The sequence below is a fragment of the Bombus terrestris genome, chromosome 6, assembly GCF_910591885.1.
Source record: "Bombus terrestris chromosome 6, iyBomTerr1.2, whole genome shotgun sequence".
Taxonomy (NCBI): domain Eukaryota; kingdom Metazoa; phylum Arthropoda; class Insecta; order Hymenoptera; family Apidae; genus Bombus; species Bombus terrestris.
In genome coordinates, this window is record NC_063274.1 from 9,326,707 (window position 1) to 9,347,859 (window position 21,153).

Sequence of the window (21,153 nt, forward strand, 5' to 3'; positions counted from 1 at the left end):
ATAATACATAACAACATAAGATGTAGAAACCATATAATCTCGAACAGAGGGAACTCCATTACAGAATCCTCGCATGTAAAAACTTAATCTAGACTCTTAACCTAATGACAGTATGTACTAGTAGCTGACATCTTAGCTATTATCTTAGTCCAGAAGCTGTTCCTCCGGTAGCAAGAAACTCATTGATATTACTACAATTATCCTCCCAACAAACATTATGCTACTATTATCACCATAATCGAGAGCAATTACATAAACGATTCACTGAGAATTTATCATCAATCGGCAAAAAGCAAATATGTTTAATAATATTACAGGGATATTATCCACCTATTTTTTTTCTATTGACAAACTGCATTCCCACTTGACAATCCCACATCTGGGCACAAATAATTTATACATATTATTCCCATCAAGGGATTGACAAGGTTAAAATGGGATCGTAAATAACGAGGGAAGTTAGAAAGCATTCAACTGTAACCTTAATCATAAATAAAAGTTAGTTTGCGAGGTAACGGGTTGTCTAGGCACGCGTTCACATCCAAATTAGGGGCAGAATTCTTGTCGGTGGGCAAAGAGGAATAATGCAAATCGTAATTCAATGTGATTCAACGTCGAGAACCGGTCAGAGAGCGATTTTGCGTTCAACCCTGGCAACGAAGGTCGCGTAGGCAAAGTAATGCCCTACATAACTGCTTCGAGAGTAGAAATTCTCGTTCCTTCCCTCTCTGTTTCCCCCGTTCCCTTCGGAGCATAGTTAACCGTGGCGGAATACCAAGTGGAACGATAAATTCTGGCGCAAAGTGCTCGTCATAATCTACGATTAAAAGCTGGATCGGTTCGCGAGCGACCTCTATCAAATTATCTCAAGTGATTATTAATTCCGTCGTAACCTACGCGTGCATCGTAAAAGAAAACTATATTTCGGGAAGTTATAGTGTAGATGAAAAATAGTCGTGAAGAAAGTAGGAAAAAAGGTAATCGTTCAGTCGTAATCGTTCCTGACAGTAAGATCGTTTTATGGGTTCACTAGAAGGATAGAAGCATGGTCGCATTTCTTCTGGTCCCCAGTGACAGATGTGGTTTATGCGAAGTTCTCGAAAAATCCGTCACACGAAACGTTCTTACTGCAGCGACTATATTGGTTTCTACCAATTACTAAAAATATAAGTTACTGAAACAGGTTACGAGAAATCGACACGTTATTAAGCTTATTAAGATAATTGAAGGTTTTGTCGGAGATTAAGGCTTGCTGGATATCTTTAGAACATTTGAGGACATCTTGGATATAAAAGTAAAGGGTCTGCTTGATGTTTCGATACCGTTAATTCGACGCGTTTCGATAAAGGATTGAAAATTAATTAACTTATATTTAAGTAACATTTAATTTAAATATACCTAAAATTTATACTTTTATTCCAAACGTACCAATTTTTACGTACGAAATAAAGTTCGAGACCCTTGAAATTTCTTTTTGAAATATAAATAATTACATCTCGGTAATCCGATTTCCAGTGCGCGCTTTTTAAATGTCAGGCAGCTGAGTACGCAATGACACTCACATGTACGTAGAAAATACGCGTAGGTTCAGATAATATTTACCAAGTAAGTACAGCAAGTATTCTAATATGTCTCTGAATTCAAATATTGACATTTTATATGAAATTGAAAGATAAGAAGCTTCTAACCCACCTTTACATTACGCCGATATATTTCTTCTTACCGCTAATATTACATGGTAAATATTTAATTGAAAGCTCTTTTTCCAATAATTTTTATCTCCAGTAAAAATCACCACCACTATATGTAAAAGATGTTCTCATCAAATATATATTCAATGTATAAATAGAAAGTCACTCATTGAAAATATAAATAAATACAACATAAAATTTACTTTGACAGCTATGAAAAAGTTATAACATTCTGTACAAAGCACTTGAAACTCAGTTGTAAATCACAAAGAACATATCGTAAAATTTGTTGAAAGTAGAAGTAACTTTTTATCCTGATACGAGCCATTAAATCTACTAACGCCAGACTATACATCATACATAAAGTGTCAGCCAAGAGAGCAAACACTCGAAACGGAACAAAAGCAGGTTTCCGAAGCATCCTAGGATAAGTGTTGCAATTTCTGTAATCGCTATAATTCTCACCGACAATTTCCCAACAGAATTGTCAGTATGTGTGCGTAAATTCTGTACACAGCACACGTCTTATTCGACGAAAGATATCTTCTTCCTCGGCTATACATCTCTACTTTCGCTTTTATTGCAGAACGAGGTGGTTGCCGTGGCTCTGAGAGTTCTCTTAAGCAAGGAGGAGGAATCGTATCCAACCACGAGGTATCTGTAAGTATTTCATTTTGCAAATATATCCCCTCTAAGATCGTTCGAAGCAAGCTTACGTCGGCAAATATCACCTAAAATAGAGGACAAATGAGAAATGTTGGTCGAAGCTTTTAATGAAATTTTCCTGTCGCCGAGCAAAACGAAGCGTGAAAGAGAGAATCGATATGTATTTAGAAATTCTCACTTCATGAGTTCATCATCGAAGGATTAAATTCGCGATAAATGTTAAAACCATATTCTACGAAGTACAATACGTGTCATGAGCTGAATTTGTCATCGATTTCCAAATTCATTCAGAATTGTCGCGTCGGGCTAATCGCAAATATTATTGAATCATTGAACTGCAAACACAAAAGCTTTTAAATATTTCTATAAATGGAAATTTATAATAGACACTAATTAAGTTAATGAAACAATTCTTGGAAAAGAACCGCTTCCAGGTATACGTTAACGCATCAAGCTGCGAAATTTAATAACTTATGTAGGCTTTTGACGATGCAGAAATAAATCAAATACACGAATTATATACGGTGTTCCCAGCTAAATATTTGTACGCAATTTTCCACGAGAATATATCTCCTCTTTAACTTGCGTTTTATTTTCGATGTTGAAAAGGATAAAAGGATAACTTTTTTACATATCGATATATACAACTCATTCAAAAACTTTGATCAACCGTTCTCATACAGTCTATCCGTACTATACTATATTTCATCCCTCTTCAAAACCATGCAAATACTAATAAATATTTCTATGGAGAGCTTTCCCCCATTCTTTATATCGACGATCGATACAGTGAATTACGAACTCGTTCGATTAACGAGATCACCAATAAAAATAAGAGCTATCGTTCTATGAACCGCTCTGATCCGCGCTAACTGAATTTCATCGAAACCGAATGGTACGTCCCGTCGCTGAATGCTCCTAACTGTTTTGTTTACGTGCGCGATTTCACGTTACGAATTGCGTTTCTCGAAAAGCGAGTACCAAAGAAACGCGTTACGGAATCAATCCGTCGTTAAAGATACGCGGCGAGAGTTTCTAATTGAAGTTCCTACCTTTCTTAACCGCAAGCTGTTTTGCTCGATATTTCAGCGAGAAGGTGTTCCGCAATGTCGACGCCGAGGAGAACTATAACTTACTGGAGGACATTTACGAGACGCTAAGTTATCACTGCGGTAAGATGTTATTGCTAACAGGATGTGGATGTGTATATGTATGTGTGTGTGCGCGCGTATTCAGAATGGTGTGCATGTTTACTTTAACAATTTGCTTCAACGTACAGAGGAATGAACACCAGAAATTTAAAGAATTATCTTTGAACGTAATAATACATTATTACAATTTCCTCTTTTAATTTTAAATTTACAAACAAGAAAAATAATACGATAGAGCTTCGATTATCCGAATTAAAATCATGGTACATGCTGTTCAAATACTCGAATTTTTCAGATGATCAACTTTGTTCTTATGTCAGAGAAGCTCATTTACTTCGAACGAATTTACACATTTCTCATGTTCGTTTTCCAATCTATCTTACAAAGAGTCATATGCAAATTTTTCACTAATCGGAATTTCAATGATCGATTCTTTCGATAATCGAGATTCTACTGTACTGGTAAAACAGAACTAAATATCGTTTTTGTCGTCCTTAGTTTACTTTCTAAAAAATTCTAAAGAGCTATCTAATGTTAGCTCAAACTATAGTTCTAGCTATGTCAACGCGATGATGTTGCATTTTTAGTAATAAAATTTTACAAATGCGGGAATTGCGCTCATTTGTTAACGAGCAATTCGTCATAGGTTAACCGTTCCATGGAATCCCTGCAAAATTTCAAGCTTCTGTTTGCGAGAGGATGATGAAAGGAATACGTTTCACTTAACAAACATGCATAAAATTATAGCATTTGTGCGCATCTGACAAGCGACCATTAATCTTTTTATTCCTGTGATTTTCGAATTTCACATTTTATATATCCCGTATTTTAGCAAAATTTCGGATCAATAATTGCACCTTGTTTAATATTCTTTTCGCATTTCGACCTTATTAATGACTAATATCAATAGCTAGTAAATTATGCAGCATAGTTTGCAACATTTTGGACGTAACTAGAAATCGTAGTAATATTAATTGAAACGATATCAATTATGTTAAACTTCATTATAATTTTGTTTTACAGTACACTGCATTTTGTGATTACCGTAATGTAATGACTACTGCAATTATTGAAAACAATGAAATGGACATTAAAGGAATATTACGATTAATATCAACGATAAATTGGTATGAATTTTTACGATTAAAGCTCACAAGAACGAAACAATATAGACACCGTGTCATCATAACATGCAATACTCCATTCGTTGAAATTTCCAAAAGGTTATAGCTTGTTGACCGATAGAGATTTAAATTCTGTATTTTTTAAAGATGTTCAATTATTTTTATTCGTCGTATAAAACTTTGCAAATCTAACTGGTACTCACTACATAAAAAACATTCCATCTCTATTTCTATTTTATTATTTTTTGGTAACTTAACTTATAATTTGAAAGCACCTTGTATTCTATCTTTCTAGTCATACGAGGCATCCTCGCGCGACAGATTAAGAACGAGTCTATGATTATTGTATTGATGAGTATTGGCGTTTCGTCGTTTTCCGAAGCCGTACACGACAAATCTTCCCTCGAATCTCTAGAGACGAAAAGTTATGCCATACTTCGCAGGTTTCGTGTACCACGTACGAAGATAACAAGACACTGTCCATTTACAGATTGCTCGTGTTGTTGCTCGTATTTTTCATGGCCAAAGCTTAGGTTACATATTGCATCGGTTGCACGAATAAATGAATATACTTAAGTAACATAGGTTTCAGAATCACAGTGGTGTAAATCAATCCATTGTAATTCTTCGTAAAATGATATACTACAATTTTTATTATACAATATTCGTTATATTTTTCAAAGTCATGAAAACGTAGTAAAGAATAAAGTTATAACATAATTGGTTATAAAATCGAAGGGAAGATACGTTTAAGAGTTGAAATATGTAGTCCAGCGAATAACGTAAAACGTTAAGAAAACCTTAGCATTACATCGAAGATATCGTTTCGAGACATTCGTAGGTATTGCCTTTTATCTCCTTTCGAAAACGTCGCTATTGCTTGTCTTCGACAAGGAAACGAAGCTGTTTGTTAGCTCCGTGAACGTGTTGAGACATCGAGCAAAAGAAATCCACGCAATCGTGTCTTTGTTGTCATTCCACGTTGCAAACAAGACTGATACGGATATCAATTTCGCGAGAATTTCTTCAAAGAAGACACTTTATAGCGTCGAATTACGGGCAGACGAGCACTGGTCGTAAAATAAAATCGATGCCCTCTATAAACGCGTTTCACGATCGCATCCATGGGGACATTTTCATTTTTTTGACGGTTACGATAAATGGACGGCAATTTGCGTGCTCTATGCAGTTTACTTGGCGCCGGACGTCGAACAATTCTTTTTCGAGATGGTACTCGGTCGAATGCCGTCGTTCGACGCTGTGGCGACTTTTTAATGGAAGAAGAAAGATAAAAAGAACAAAAATGAAAAGGATTGTGAGTGAAGAGAGGAAAGAGAAAATAGAAGAGAAGAAGGAAAAGAAAAATTGGAGTCCGATGAATGGAGAACGTCGGGCGTATCTATTCATACAGAGAATCCGGGACTAATTTCGTTGAGCTTTTCTATTCCCCGCGATTCTCTTTTAAACGTCTTCGGCCGTTTTCCTCTCTCACACGGTCGTTGATAACGCGTCACTCGTTAATACAGGCTTGACCGAGTTTTTAATTGAATGACCGCGGAATGGCGCGAAAACCAATCGATATGTAGCCCGGCAGATATAAAATATTCAAAGACGTTCCATCTTGGTAACAGGGGCACAATTTGTAATCCCCTTTTATCCGATCCGCTCGTTTTCGCGCGTCTTCATTAGAGAATCGATGCGTCACTTTGAAATACTGTCTCTCCTCCGTGAAAATTAAACACGACGCGGTTTCTGGTTTTGTCGAACGTCGACGTAACGCATATCGTAGAGACAGGAAATGATATTGAAAACGATAATCTCACAGATGATGACGCAAATAGCGAAGAGATGTATTGGCAGAAATTTTTCGCTAATGATGTGAACAAATGTAGATTATGATAAAAATCACGAAATTAGATTTATTATAAATCATACGGATTATTTATGTTTGAATGACGTATACGAAATTGTGCGCGTAAAATTTCGGATAAATTAAAAAATTCGCCCGAAGTTGTAAATTCAATGCAACAGTAATTTGTAATTTGATACAGCTTTCAATTTTCCAACCACGTTTATAATCAAAATCTAAATGTTCTTTCCTCAATAACCACTTGCATTTTCTCCTACTTCGAACTTTATTCTATCAAAAAGTATCCACGATCGCGTTCAAGCCTCACGAATAGCGTGATCGAAGTCGCTTCTTAACGCAATCCCCGAGGAACGTACGTAAATATCACATGTTTGCAGAACGGTAAAATTGAATCGCAGACGAATTAATTCGTTATTCCCTATCTGCGAAGTCGGTAAACTATCACGAACGGTGTGCAAATTTCATAGTCTCTATTTAATACACTCCTACAACTAGAACCGAACAAAATTTATAACTGAACATTACCTATTGTATATAGTATCGAATTATCAGACACACCAATGAACCACTCAATCCCTGGAAGAACTGGTTGTAATGTTAGACGAAAATCGAAATAAAATTCTTAATGTTTAATGGCTTCACAACCAAAACTCTTATTCAATGGAAAAAAATAATTTTTTTTCGAAATTTGATCAGTAATCGCGTATTTATTATTATTAATTATAATAACATTGTGAAAATGATAAAAAATAAAGTTGATCAGTTTGGTTTCTGCGAGGCTCATTTATGAATGGCAATGTAAGTGTGCACATTCATGACAGTAAAAACACACAACATTAATTATTGAAAATTCTACGATATCCGGATTGCGAAAGTCTTAAATTTGTGATTAAGATCTCGATTAATATATCTGCGATGAAACATGCGTTGGCACTGTTACAGCGCATGTAATGGTACTGACATGTATCACTCGTATTACGCACGCGGTCTTAAACATGTAATACATGCGCACGTGTCGTCGAAAACGGCTCAAATCTTGATTTTCTTGCAATGCGAATTGGAATCGTAGCTACCTAGCCCCGTAATTACCCGTAGAAATGCAAATTCGTGATACGAGCAGAATACCCGAGTAACTATGCCAGTCACGCTCATGACGTTATCTTGATGATACAGTTCTAACAAGATCGCCGTTGCAAGGCGTGTAACAAACGATCCCATATGCGAAGTTTTCACATCGATGCAATAACGCCGTACGATATGCATGTAATTTCTAATCTGAAAGATTAATTAACCTGATACTTGACCTGAACCAATAATGAACCTGACGAGCGTGGTCCAAGAAAATTGCATTCGTGTCCACTATGATCATGTTTCCGGCGATAGTGCTTATGACGTGGATCACATTTTACGGAGTCAAGCTTGGTACGTTTAATGGAAAATACCTGAATGTGTCGTTTTTCTAGTTGGTTCTCTCACGTTCAAACGGTTCGTAATTTTTTAATTCTGGATAATTCTTATCGTAGATGATTCTTACATAGATTTTACTATATCATTTCCAAGATGCGTACCGAATTCCATTGGCCTCTAAGATATTCTTTCTCGAGATTGAAACTAGCGTATCCTTGGAGATGTGGGAGGAACGAGCGTCTGGCTGAATATTTTATCAACGAAACACCAAAAGCGAAAGATGAAAGTACGTTTAATAAATCAAATTCGACCACGTTTTCTGTTCCCTTCTGAAATTTCTGAATGTTATTAGACTGAAGAACGTGATGAGTTATACTATAAGGATTACGAAATATACACGTAAAAGAAGGATCTTGATAAATGGGTAAATTTATTGAATAAATGTATGTACATAAAATTTATACGTCGTATATAAAGTAGGAGAGATTTACCGTATAGGGATGGAATTCTTTAGTACGTACATGTGTATATATTTAAAGCATACATATATGGTCGAATTTCCAGGAGGTATAGGTTATACATAACAGATTTTTGGTCAAAGTGCATATTATCATTCGTCTAACACGTGGTAAATGTAAACCACCCCATAATAGGACGCATATATGGTTACTCTGAAGTGACCTGACACATATGTAACCCAATAAAGACAATATGGACCGCACTGGACTCAACAGAGACAATATTGGGAACGTGGGTTCCGTTAGAGACGTTATCAAATACATAGGGCCCAACGAGGATGTTACTAGATACATTGACTTGATAAAGAGCATACTAAAAATGTAAGCTAATAATACCTATAATATACATATACAAATTATACAGGGCGGGTTGAAAATCATAGTATAACCAACCATGATACAAAAAAAAATTTTTCATATGTCGGCTTGTTTCTGAGAAAACCGAGTCTGAAAATTTGATTGTCAGAAATGATTGTTTAATTATTATTGCGAAGCTGGGAATTCCAAAGAATTCAAAAAGTCCACGTATCGAGGAGTACAAAAGCCAAAAGGTTATTAATTCAAAAACACAAAAATCCAAGAGTTCAAAGTGTACAAAACCCCAAGGGTTTAAAAGACCAAGAGATCACGACTTCAGGAACCCAAAAGTTCAAGAGTTCAAGGTTCCAAAAATCCAAGAATCCAAGAACCCAGAAAGTAAGGAGACCAAAAATTCGAAGATTTAGACGCTCATAAATCGAAAAGCCCAGAAGATTGGAGGAAAATCCAGACGCAGAGAATCTGAAAAGGTCTGGGAATCCTAGGGATTTGGCTTATGTTGTTTTCTTCTGCGAGATTTTGGTATTCAGTTGTTTGTGTCGTATTACATTTTATGCATGTATGTTCTCAGTAATTGCGTGTATGTTATGTCATGAAAAATAGATATTATTTTAATACGTTATCGTATTGATTAGACATGTAGCCGAGTTTACTAAAACTTGTGTCACTGATTTCGCATATATATGTATGCTTTGCAGACATCTACAGAAAATTTTTCGTATTATTTAGAATGTCTATGAAGTTTCAATCCTCGTAAAAAGCAGATTCACTGTTCATACTAGAACATTGTTGATATTCTGTTCTTCAAAATTTGGTGTGAAATAACTATTTTCAGTTCAAACAATTAACTTTATTATTCTCTTCATCACAAGCTATAAGAGATTGTATTATATGTTCATTTATAAACACAGTTTATGAATTTATTGCATTTATAAATATTTGTAAAACACGTGAAAAGACTGTTAATATTTTTTTCGTGACAGTACGTCATATCATATACGTATACGTCATTAATATTCAAAGATCTATGAAAGCGCTAATTCAGGGAGTAGAACAGCCAATTTAAAAACAAGCCGACATTTTTCGAACACTTGTTGGGACACTTACAGAGTAGTTACTGCAATTATCTTCACCCAGTTAACCGTGATAAACATTTGTTGCATTCGAAGATGATTATAAGTTGCGCACACAGAACTTTTAAAGGTGTAACTGTATGTATACGGATCGTTAACCTCTGCGCTGCTACGATCTAATTTGCCGTTCAAATGTAAACTTATTACATGGATCCATAATGGAAATCAGGGTTGTAATGGAGTGGCCCAATTCTTGCTTTTTGTCTTGCTTAATGAAAGTATCGACCATGCAGGTGTATGGAAGAAGCCTCGTTTCGATGCCTTTGCATTGAAAATGTGCTATTTAAAGGAATAGTCCTCGATATTTCAAAGCTATGAATGTAGATAGACACATGTATAATGTATATTTTTGGAGCATACTCAACCTGCTCAACATGCTCTTGTTTATAGCAAATATTTAGCCTGTGGCTCGATGCAGTAGAATTCCATAATTTCCTCCATTGCCTATTATTCATAAAACAGACAATCAAATAATAGGAGTTCACATTCAGATAAAAGAAATTAATGAAATTCGGATAAAGGTCTATCATATTCTAAAATTCTCTGTACAAACTTAGTTTACTGGCGAAGTTTTTCTCTGTGTGAAATCGCTACTAAGTTTGTATTCCCTGGAAACTTTACCATACCACGTATAAAAGTCTTTAGATGAGAGAATTTTTCTGAAGGAACAGGATAATTAATTAGTTTATTGGAAGTTCTCATCGCAAACCGATACAACCGATAATACAAATTAATTGTTTTAAGAAGCTAATTTCTCAAGAATAATTCCACCTCGGTGAAACAATAATTTTCCCACTTAATAAAGTCACTGCGACAAAAGAAGATCCTAGCAGTCCGTGAATAATGGTTCTACATCGATGGATCTTAATGATGCACCGAGAATTCCGACTAGCATGTTCGATGAGATGCAATATATGTTGTCAGGTGGTTCAGGCACGATCCTTCATCTTCGAGGGCATGTTAACCTAATTTGCATTCGGTTGTCAAGTACTGTAGTTATAGTACAGCATGCTTCGTGAACGTCTCATTAATCATCATGGACAATCAATATGCAGAGCAACGTATTCAAATTCGACTATTCTATCGGAACCTTATCAACGATTTCCGGCAGCGGTCTTTCGAAATCAGAAAGTCTATTCGTCGATGGCGTGATACTCGAGTGCATTTTGCAACATTTGAACGTTTTACAATAATTCCTTTCGCTATGATCACATCAAGCAATAAAGAGAAGTAAAGAATAAGAATTGCGTTTGAGATTCCGCTTGTTGAAGATGGAGTACAATATGTACAGCGAGAGGAAGCTCAGACGATAAGAATTTATTACTCATTAGCGCGACATGCTCTACGATAATGCAATAACATAGCTCGACCCTTTGTAACCGCGTTGCGGTGTACGGCACAGCTTGCGCCCTCGCAATTAGGATGGAAAACCCTTTTACCAACCGTGAAAGATTCATCTCCGACCGAGTCTAATATAATTTCCCTGCTTAAACGCATTATTATTGCTAGATATTATTACTGCGTGAAAACTCCAGAGACATCCGTGAAATCGGTTTTACTCCGTAAAATTAACATCGATGGTTTTCCAAAGAACAGGTTTCTCGCGGTATGGTCCGTCTTCTAGGTGTGGAAGCGTGTTCCTCTGACGTTACCGATAACAATGCAACAAGAGCGAAAGAAACAGCGAAGGATGAGGAGAGAATAAGCGAGGGAAAGAGAAAAAATAAAAGATAACAAGAGGGAGAGTAGCACGAGATCGTTCTTTGGAGTTGGCCAAGCGCAAAAAGGATTTCTCGTGCGATCGTGATGGAGCCTTGGAGAGTGGCTCGAGACGCTTCGCCTTGAAAAGGCGTATCCCGTATTAGACCTTTTCTCCTATTGACTCGCGTGGAAACGCTGCACACAATCACGATCGATACACCACCGCTTGCTAGCTGAAGAAAGGGACTAGTCGAAGTAAAATGCAACCTTTTTAAGGAGGCACGAATCTTTTGAGAGTCGCTTGCCTAAATTCTAGATCTGTTTCTATAACCTAATTCCAGCTAGTTTTCTATAACTTGTCGCGTATCATGATCCACGAATTATCGATACGAAACATGCACCAAAGTGCTCAACGCTGCAAAAGCGTACACAAACGTATGTAACGGTTGATATTCAATCAGCTGTGAATATCAACATCCCCTCAAAGGGAGTACACCCTGCTTCGTCGAAATCGAGTCACGAATAAACGCGGTTGAGAACTGTTACGCCGCGCGCCAATGTCGAACACGGGTTCAAAGCAAACTGGAAAGAAGCCTGTGATATTTCGTTAGACCGTATTGTTGCCTTAACGTTGCTTTGGTAATGAAACACATGGGACCTTTCATGAATTGAGAAGGGAAAGAGCATGTCACTGCACAAAGGATCACTGTTCAGATTTTTTACGACAAAGACATGGTTATTGTGATTTCGTAATTGAGGGTAGTTCCTGTAAGGTTCAAGAATATCGATTCGAGGATTTGTTCGGTGACTCTGTACTAGGGCATTTCCTCCTACACGGTGTTGCGTGTTCCTTTACTCGAACCTTCGTGTCCCACGACACTAGATTGTAACACACGAAAATAGAGGAAATATCGAGAGGGCAGAGCTTCTCGAACGTTTTCTGGACTATGTGCTTCCTCAGAACCACATTTTCGTTGACTTCCTGGCAATCTTTGTAATTCACTATTTACATATATCGCACCAGTGTCGCAAATTCACTGAGAAGTAGAAAACTATTCGTAAATTAAATTTTCAAGATTCAAACGAGTTTGATATTGAAGCATAACGAACCACACTACCAAAAAGAAGTTTCTAAACTTTTCATGGAACTGGTATTCTTGATTTTTCCTCTACACACTTTTGTTCTGTTTTCAAGAAAAGCCATCTTTTACTTTCCTAAACTAGATCAGCCGTTATTTTCTAGAAAACGAGAACACAAACTAAAATTCGGAAACCAGATTTTGTCCACAGCTTATATTTTCTCTCTAAAATACGTAACCTTAAAAGAACCATAAGAATTCAAGTCACATTGCGGTATATAAGTATCTAACTGAACAGCATTCAATCGATAACATCGTAACGACTCGGTATACCTGTGCGAAACTCTAGCTTCAGCGAACAACTCTCTTCCAAGTCAGTAGAGTACAAACAATTCGTAAATTCTTTTATAAATATACGACATATTAAGTGGAATCATTTAATATACATTTTCATAAGCATATATTGTAATGTCTCTGTTCTTGCATCCAATATTATTTATTATTAAATGATTGAAAACATTTTGTTCTAGTGCATGATATATGTGACCTTTCCATGTTTGCCTTCCAACTATTATTAATATCATGTTACCTTTATTGAAATTATTGGATTGAAGTATGAAGTAGTGGTTGAATTAATTATGTTAATAAGTACATGTATATGGAACTATAATATTTGATCAAAGATGCTTTTATAAAAGTTAATGTGAATATAATAAGAATTCTTTCGGTTGAAAAACTTGTTAAATAAGTGATTGAATCGTATTTTATCCTGCGTAAAATTCGGAAAGAGATATGTCGTATAAATTCGGATTTATAACACCATAAATTCGATGTGCACAGGAGGGACATTTATGACATTGCCTGGTAAGGTTCAGAATCGACGTCGAGTTGATTCAGGTTAGGTTTCGAAACCAATTGAGGGACTCTGTGGGAAATGATACAAGTACATTTTTTCCCAGAAACATGATGAGTGCAGGAAATAACACAAAAGATCTGTATTTATGTAGAAAATTTTGTTATAAATTTCCAATCCCTTGCGATATTGTTATAACGTTTTATAAAAATATGATACACGTATATTAATCGTCTAACGTTTAGAAGAAGTTCAAAGATTCGCTTAATACTTTTCTCATTGCTATTTCTCGCCTACTTAGATTCTGCGATTTTGTAAAATTTAAAGAAATTCAAATATTTGTAACATTATAATAAACTGTGTTGTTTGATCCTCCTAATAGGTTCAATATTTCGTCATTTATACCACTTACTCCTCCGAGTATCTTAATTCATATATACTAAGCTAATAGGTTGATCTTAGTTCTTTGCTCCCCCTGTATTCTGAACATGTTTACCTCTTATAGAAGACGACAGGCTGCGAACTCAGACTGCCAAGGAGCCATCGATTTGTCAAGCTTAGCTGGGCGATTTGGCAGGCTGTCACAAAAGTATCACGCGATGTTCCAGACGATTGGCCGTACATATTATATAGGCGGTCGGTGACCGCTATTGATTATCGCGCGCTGCCAGTGACATTCGGTGGGAAATAATACGCGCGGCCATTAGAACTAACCGGGCCAGGTCGCTTCGATTTCCGGATTTGCAAGGGAGCTAACCGCCGCTTTATCACGGGAACTCGATTCTATCGGTCGTTTATCGACCGCACGACCTCGAGGTCGACGCGTAAATTTTTCCCACCTCCTCAACGCTTGGCCTGCACGCCGCTGATTTCCTTCTAGGAACTTACATTTTTCAATCGAGCCGCAATGGAAGATAGAAACTGCGATCGTAGAGTTTTCTGCAGAGTATGTAGAGAATGAAATGAACTATGAGATTTTATACTAGCATTGTAATTCGAAGATGGTTTTAATTGGAAAGAAGACTTGAGACTTCGGTTCGATCGTTCTGATATGCGTTGTTGAGCTGCATTTGTTTCGTGTTACTTCAATATCATCGTGTTTCAAACAAGCTTTAATAATAATTTAGCTGAGTGAGTTTCTTCTTCGTCACTGTTAGAGATAAAAAACATTCGAATCTCGAATCTCGAAGGGAATGTCTATTTGATCGATCGATTCTCTTTGTCGATATACTAAAACCCAAATGCAAAAACGGATCTGTGCTGAATCTGGATATTGGCAAAGTTCAGTACTTTTGAAATGCAAAAAGCAGTCCTTAAGCACCTCTATAATTAACGCAAGAACCATCATTCCTGGAGTGATCCAGAAATTTGAGATTGATAATTATTTACTCAGAGAAAAACACGTACATGTATAGTAGCATGAATCGCAGATTTTCTCCAATTTACATCAATCTATCTTCTTTAAAATCTTCTTCTTAATCCTTTGAAAACTTCTGAAAAATTCAGTCAAGCTAAAAGATTCTAGAGACCAGAATTACAATAACGGAAGGTGCATTCGGCAAATCGAAATCGTCCGATTATCATCGGATTAAAATCACTCAACGTGTAACGATCGGAATTTTTATTTGTTTCCTCCATTTTGCTTGATCTTTATCGCAGGGACAGGGAGATTTGAGTAATTCGTCGCTGGTCGTCTCGTCAGCGAAATTACGGTCGCATTCAGTCTGCTGCGACGAATATCTCCCTGGAACGAGAGATCCAACCTCTCTGTTCTGATTTTCTTGTTGTTTTTTTTAATTACTCCATCCATCGGGAAACATCGAACTTGCCGGACATGAAACATATTAAACCTTCTGCTAGCTACTGGCATTTAAAACGTATAGGTATGTTGTATAAAACACATTTTCTACGACTTTGGAATTGAAAAACAACGATGTGCTCGGGTGCGGTTAACCGATTATAAACGTGAAACGTCGTAAATGTAAAACGACAACGTTGTAAACTTTGAAAAATCCTGACTTTCGGGATGTTCGAACGATCAATATTAAATACGCATCATTAAAAGTTGCGAAGAAAAAACGTGATCCACTTGTTGAAATTTCTATAAGACTACGTCTGCTCACTGTCCTCGTGCGAACGAGGCATTACGCATTCCGTTGGAACGCTCGAGAAATAACTAAGTAATTAATAAAATCAGGTTAACTGATGCGAGAGAAAATGTGAGAAAATCGAAGAGAATTTGAAGAGACAAATGGGCTTTTCGAAAAAGAATTACAGCGGTGTTCGGGAAACTTGTTAAGTATCGTAAATTCAGTTGAATAATGTTCTAACGATGGAGTGTGGGACTTTCGTTTCCAAGTAATTGCTGAAGTATTTGATTGGTGATAAACGAGGATATCGATAAACCAAGAGTTGATTGTTTGCTGCATGCAGTTTTTGTTACTGGCGAATATTTATATGGAGGAAGTTTCTACAAATACGGTTGGTAGCTCAACGAGATTTTTAACGAACGTGTTGTCCCAGACTTTCTTACGAATCTCTTGGAGTTAAATTTAACATTGTGCGCTAGAAAACCACATTCGAATAAATGACACGTAAAAAATAAAAGTCATATCGTAGGAGGTATCGTTTCATTCATAATTAACTGCACTACACGCAAGTAAGACAAGTGAATTTACATAATTAACAGCAGTTTATTAATACTTTTCGTTGAAAAAGGAATGTATGTTCATTTATCGAGTAATACTATCAGTAATTAACGACCTGCCATTTTCCACGCAGATACCCTGTAAAAAATATCCAAACAAACGTGTAAAAAAGCAATAAAAAAACCGAATAATTATCCGTAAAATATTTCGTGTAATTTTCTGTCGCATTTGACAGTAGGGACATTTAAATTTCTGATACAATAAACCCCCGAGCATTTTCCAATCATGCACTTTCCAATCTAACTTCAAATACTCTTTTTAGCTTTCTTTGTCCATTTTCTGCATGTTGAAACTTTTATATTATTCGAATCCTATAAAATCCACGATTTCCAAAGTTCGAGAACCAATTAAAACGATCGATTCACCTTCCGAAAAATGCCAATTACTCCTACTTCGATTCAGCATTTATCGAAGGAAGATCTAACGGTAAGTATATACCGTAGGTCACTCCTGACCCACATACACGAAACTTCTTCGAACGTAAAGCACCTAGGTCAGCGTTCGAGTTATCTGAACAAGCGGTTCGCGTTACTCTTCTCCCCCAGTTGCGAAAGGTCCATTCTACTAGGACTGCGTCTAAATGACTACGTCGACTAAGTCGAAGCTAATTCAGCGAACCTTTTCCAGACGTGGACGTGAGCATATTTTTCGATCAGCTCGGCCAGGAGCTGATTTATACCGCTTGCGTGGGTCTACTTGAAAGAGCGTTCCGTTGCCTCGGGAACGATCTGACGGCTTTCCTGACCACCCTCGATGGCGTGAACGATGTCGTGCAACACCAGTCTGGATCCGAGACGGAGGCAGAGTTCGTATGCATTGCCACGCCGGAAGCGATCGAGCTTCATTTTACAACTGACCACCCGTCTGTCGCGTATCTATTAGTCGGTAGCCTAAAGGGCATCGCCAGACAATTTTATAACGATGATGCCAATGTATATATTCTACCCGATCCATACAACACCAAATTTTTTAGGTGAGTAGTTTTCGATAATGCATTTACATTCTTTTTAGTTTGTTTTTGTTTTTATTCCCTCTATAATGAAAAATCTCGTACATGTTTGTTTACAGAACGAATTTTTTATAGTTCATTTTGCACTTAGTTACAATCTCCAGCGAATGGTATAACTGTAACAACGGCATATTTGAATATAAAAATTTTAATAAAGTTGGTACGCAGAGGCGAAAACATAGTCACACACGCGCAGAAAGAGGGTTGGCAGAATTTAATCCAGAAAGCGGCTCCTCAACTGCTTTTTATTCTGCTTCCATGTACCGTTATAGATTTAAGCTGAGAATATGTATTTGAAATCTGGTACGTCCAACGGCCAACTTGCGATTTATTGATCGTCAGAACACTCGAAACGAATAATACGCGCCGATGTACGATAGTTCTGTGTTACATTCAAAAGAACAATATTTAGCATTTGCTCGTTCGATCGGTAGCCGCTGTGCGTGTAGACATCGTATCGCTCGATTTACACCTATACTGGAAGAGTCCTAGAAATTGCGCCACTATGAAGTGGTCAAATATTGATCGCCGATGTTTGCCGACATTTAAACCAGGAACATACGGACAGCCTGCCAATTTCAAGAACTTCATTACACATTCGCCATGGGAAACGAATTCGTTAAATAGTAAATCTGCTTCCAATTACTTGTGAGAAAGGAACACCGTCCAAATAGTTCGAGCCCAGTTCCGTAATTAGTTCGAATTAGCTCCTTTTTGATTAAGGCACCTTGTAAGGAAAATCGATTCGCACAATGTGTGATAGCATGAATTCAAAAAGTAATTAGCAATCTAATAAATAGATAAGAAATTGTGTTTGTTTTTGTGTATCTCTATGAAATTTGATTTGAAAAGTTATGAAGTTTGGCAATTTAAATATCTGGAGATTGAATACTTTTTGAAAATTGAAGTATTTGAAAGTCTGAAATTCAGAATTTAATCTAACCTATAACATGGTTCGACTTTGTACACTAACCCGAGGCACTCTATCCTACAAGCGTAATGACGTTCACTGAACTGCTTCGCAGGTATCATATCACTCCAGAGCGCTATAGCGAGCATTTGGTGGTCGATCCGGAGATCGACGATAATCTCGACACGGTCACGTCCCCGTTCCGTCCACTGTCGACCGAAGCCACGGACCTACGTATGGGGGTAGCAAGCTTTTGCAAAGCCTTCCCATGGCACTTTGTGGTTGATCGACAATTAGAGCTGGTGCAACTTGGAGTCGGATTTATGAGGATTTTCGGGCATCATCTTAACCGATTAGGGAGAGAAATATCGACGTACTTCGCTTTTACACGACCACGCGGAGTTACTTTGATCTTTCATGAGATACTGAAGCGCGCGAATACACCTTTCGTGCTCACCCTGCAAAGACCGCAGGGCGTCGATAAATATCCAGCGGAGGTATCTGAATATACAATGTTATTCGTATGCAAATCGATAAAATTATTACACGTAGAATGATCAAAACTTTGCCGAATTGCATATCGATGCACGAAATCAAAGATTTAACTTTTATCGTGACAGGGATCGAGATCAATCTCTGATTAAATTTTGTCACGGTTGCTGAAAATTTGAAGGAATAATACGAGATGAAACTAAATTAGTCTTTATAAAGATCGACGTAAATTTAATTCGGTCGAAGATTGTATTACCTTATACGTATTTTTAAAATCTTTATGTAAAATGCTGAAGCATCGAATATATTATCCATATCGAATCGAGTTACAAAAATTTTACTACTAATAGGATTTCAATCATTCCAGGGTTTGGAGATGAAAGGTCAGATGGTCCATTGTCCTGAATCGGATTCCATTCTATTTGTGAGTTCGCCATTCTTGAACGGTCTAGAAGGATTAACTGGTCGAGGACTTTTTATATCTGATATTCCATTACACGACGCCACGAGAGACGTTATCTTGGTTGGGGAACAGGCCAGGGCGCAGGTATAATAAAATTCACATTTTATCCTCTCTCTGGTATCGTTACATTTATATTTATAGAATTCATATGAGCGACAATATTATACATTCCATTAAGCGATGCGTTATGTTATGAGCGATGTAAAAGAGAATTTCAACGTGCAATTTTATCCGTCTATGAAAATTTCATCAATGAATAGATCTTTCGAAGTACTCATTAGAATTTTCAATTGGGTAGAATGATGTTTAGATCGTAATACATCTTTAAAGGACGCGTCTGTTTGAAAAGATTTTGATTCCTCAGGATAGAGGGCAACAGCGTACAGAGCGTTACGTTTTAGATGGCGACACTATCCAGTGGAGTCGATGAAATCAAACATGTGCTGATAAAGTCGTTCTCTTTATAAATCCATTATTTAAATTTTCTTTTTTTCTTGAAAATTATATAATCATACGGAAGAATAATTTTAATTAAAAATTAATTTTCTGATGCAGGATGGTTTGAGAAGACGGATGGACAAATTGAAAAGCTCTATAGAAGAAGCAAACCTAGCTGTGTCTGCGGAAAGAGAAAAGAATGTCAGCTTGCTTCATCTTATATTTCCTCCAGATATAGCAAAACGTTTATGGTTGGGTAAATATTTCAATTACGGTTAAACCAATAGAAAAGTCCTAGTATTTTAACTTTCGTTTCTTATTTGATCTTGAATTGTAATTTTATTTGAATTCAATTGCATATTTTTTTCAGGGGAAACAATCGAAGCAAAAACTTATCCTGAGGTGACGATGCTTTTCAGTGATATCGTCGGTTTTACAGAAATTTGTTCTACCGCGACACCAATGATGGTTATCAACATGCTTCAAAACCTTTATGAACAGTTTGACTCATTTTGTGGCCAGTTAGATATTTATAAAGTGCGAATTTTACGTAAATGAGTGTATTATCTTTTAAGACTTATTATGAAGCTATTAATTAAGTTAAAATCAAAATTTCAGGTGGAAACAATTGGAGATGCCTACTGCGTTGCATGTGGCCTTCATCGTAACACTCACATTCATGCACAACAAATAGCTTGGATGGCTCTAAAAATGATACAAGCATGTTCTCACCATTTAACACACAAGGGTAAACCAATAAGGGTGAGGAAATATTTACGTCTCCTTAATGTATTTTATTATTGGGTTTGCATCCCATTTAAGATAGATACATTTTAGTTGGGAAATTTTTTCAATAAATCTTACATCAATTAAAAGTGTCTCCGACAATGTTAAAATTCTAATCAAATACTATACGCGCATGTAGAAATAACTAATATTCCACGTTATACACATATTTCAAGGATATGGTATTTAATTGTTTACTATTCCTATTTATGAGGCTATTAAAACTTTTCCCATTTAAAGTATTCCTTGCTTGCGATGACAGAAAGGATGATAAGTAAGGTGACTGCGCTACTGCATTAACTTGCAAAGTAGGTTACGCCAGATTTAATGCGATACAGACCATAGTTCACTACAGTTAATAATTTATTACTTTGTAATTTACGTCGGTATAAGTAAATGTTGTATTCTTACGATTTTAAAATTCATTTATCATGTTTATGATATTTCGAAATTTTCATATAATGGTAATAACACGAAATAAATGTTACATATATTATTTCTTCCTAAAATTTGTTAATTTGAAGACTATAAACTGCAAATGTCTTCTTCTAATTGATAGAATTCCAATTTTTACTTCAATTTTTAATAGGGGAAATTTTCATGATGAAAATAATATTTTAGATGCGTATTGGCATTCACACTGGAATGGTACTAGCAGGAGTTGTTGGAAAAAAGATGCCAAGGTACTGTCTTTTCGGACACAATGTTACCTTAGCTAATAAGTTTGAATCTTTAAGTGAACCTCTTCGTATCCACATTAGTCCAACGACGTATGTGTAAGTAATTTCCACTTATAACATTAACGATATCAAATCGATAATATACCAGTGTATTAC

The 21,153-nt window shown here is 36.5% G+C and overlaps 1 protein-coding gene and 1 long non-coding RNA gene across 2 annotated transcripts in view; both read left to right on the top strand.

The window, feature by feature from the left end:
- The window catches only part of LOC100647693 (head-specific guanylate cyclase), a 52,161-nt gene that overhangs the window by 30,487 nt on the left and 521 nt on the right, over positions 1-21,153 (top strand). Inside the window, exons 2-10 of the mRNA XM_003395978.4 lie at positions 2,278-2,351; positions 3,447-3,529; positions 16,847-17,192; positions 18,254-18,635; positions 18,998-19,177; positions 19,649-19,787; positions 19,902-20,068; positions 20,150-20,293; positions 20,939-21,093. Of these exons, the coding sequence (XP_003396026.1) occupies positions 2,278-2,351; positions 3,447-3,529; positions 16,847-17,192; positions 18,254-18,635; positions 18,998-19,177; positions 19,649-19,787; positions 19,902-20,068; positions 20,150-20,293; positions 20,939-21,093 (1,670 nt within the window). The remainder of the gene's footprint in view (positions 1-2,277; positions 2,352-3,446; positions 3,530-16,846; positions 17,193-18,253; positions 18,636-18,997; positions 19,178-19,648; positions 19,788-19,901; positions 20,069-20,149; positions 20,294-20,938; positions 21,094-21,153) is intronic.
- LOC125385305 lies at positions 3,536-10,891 on the top strand. The gene is made up of 2 exons (XR_007224390.1): positions 3,536-7,924; positions 8,026-10,891. It is a non-coding gene; the product is annotated as an uncharacterized LOC125385305 (long non-coding RNA).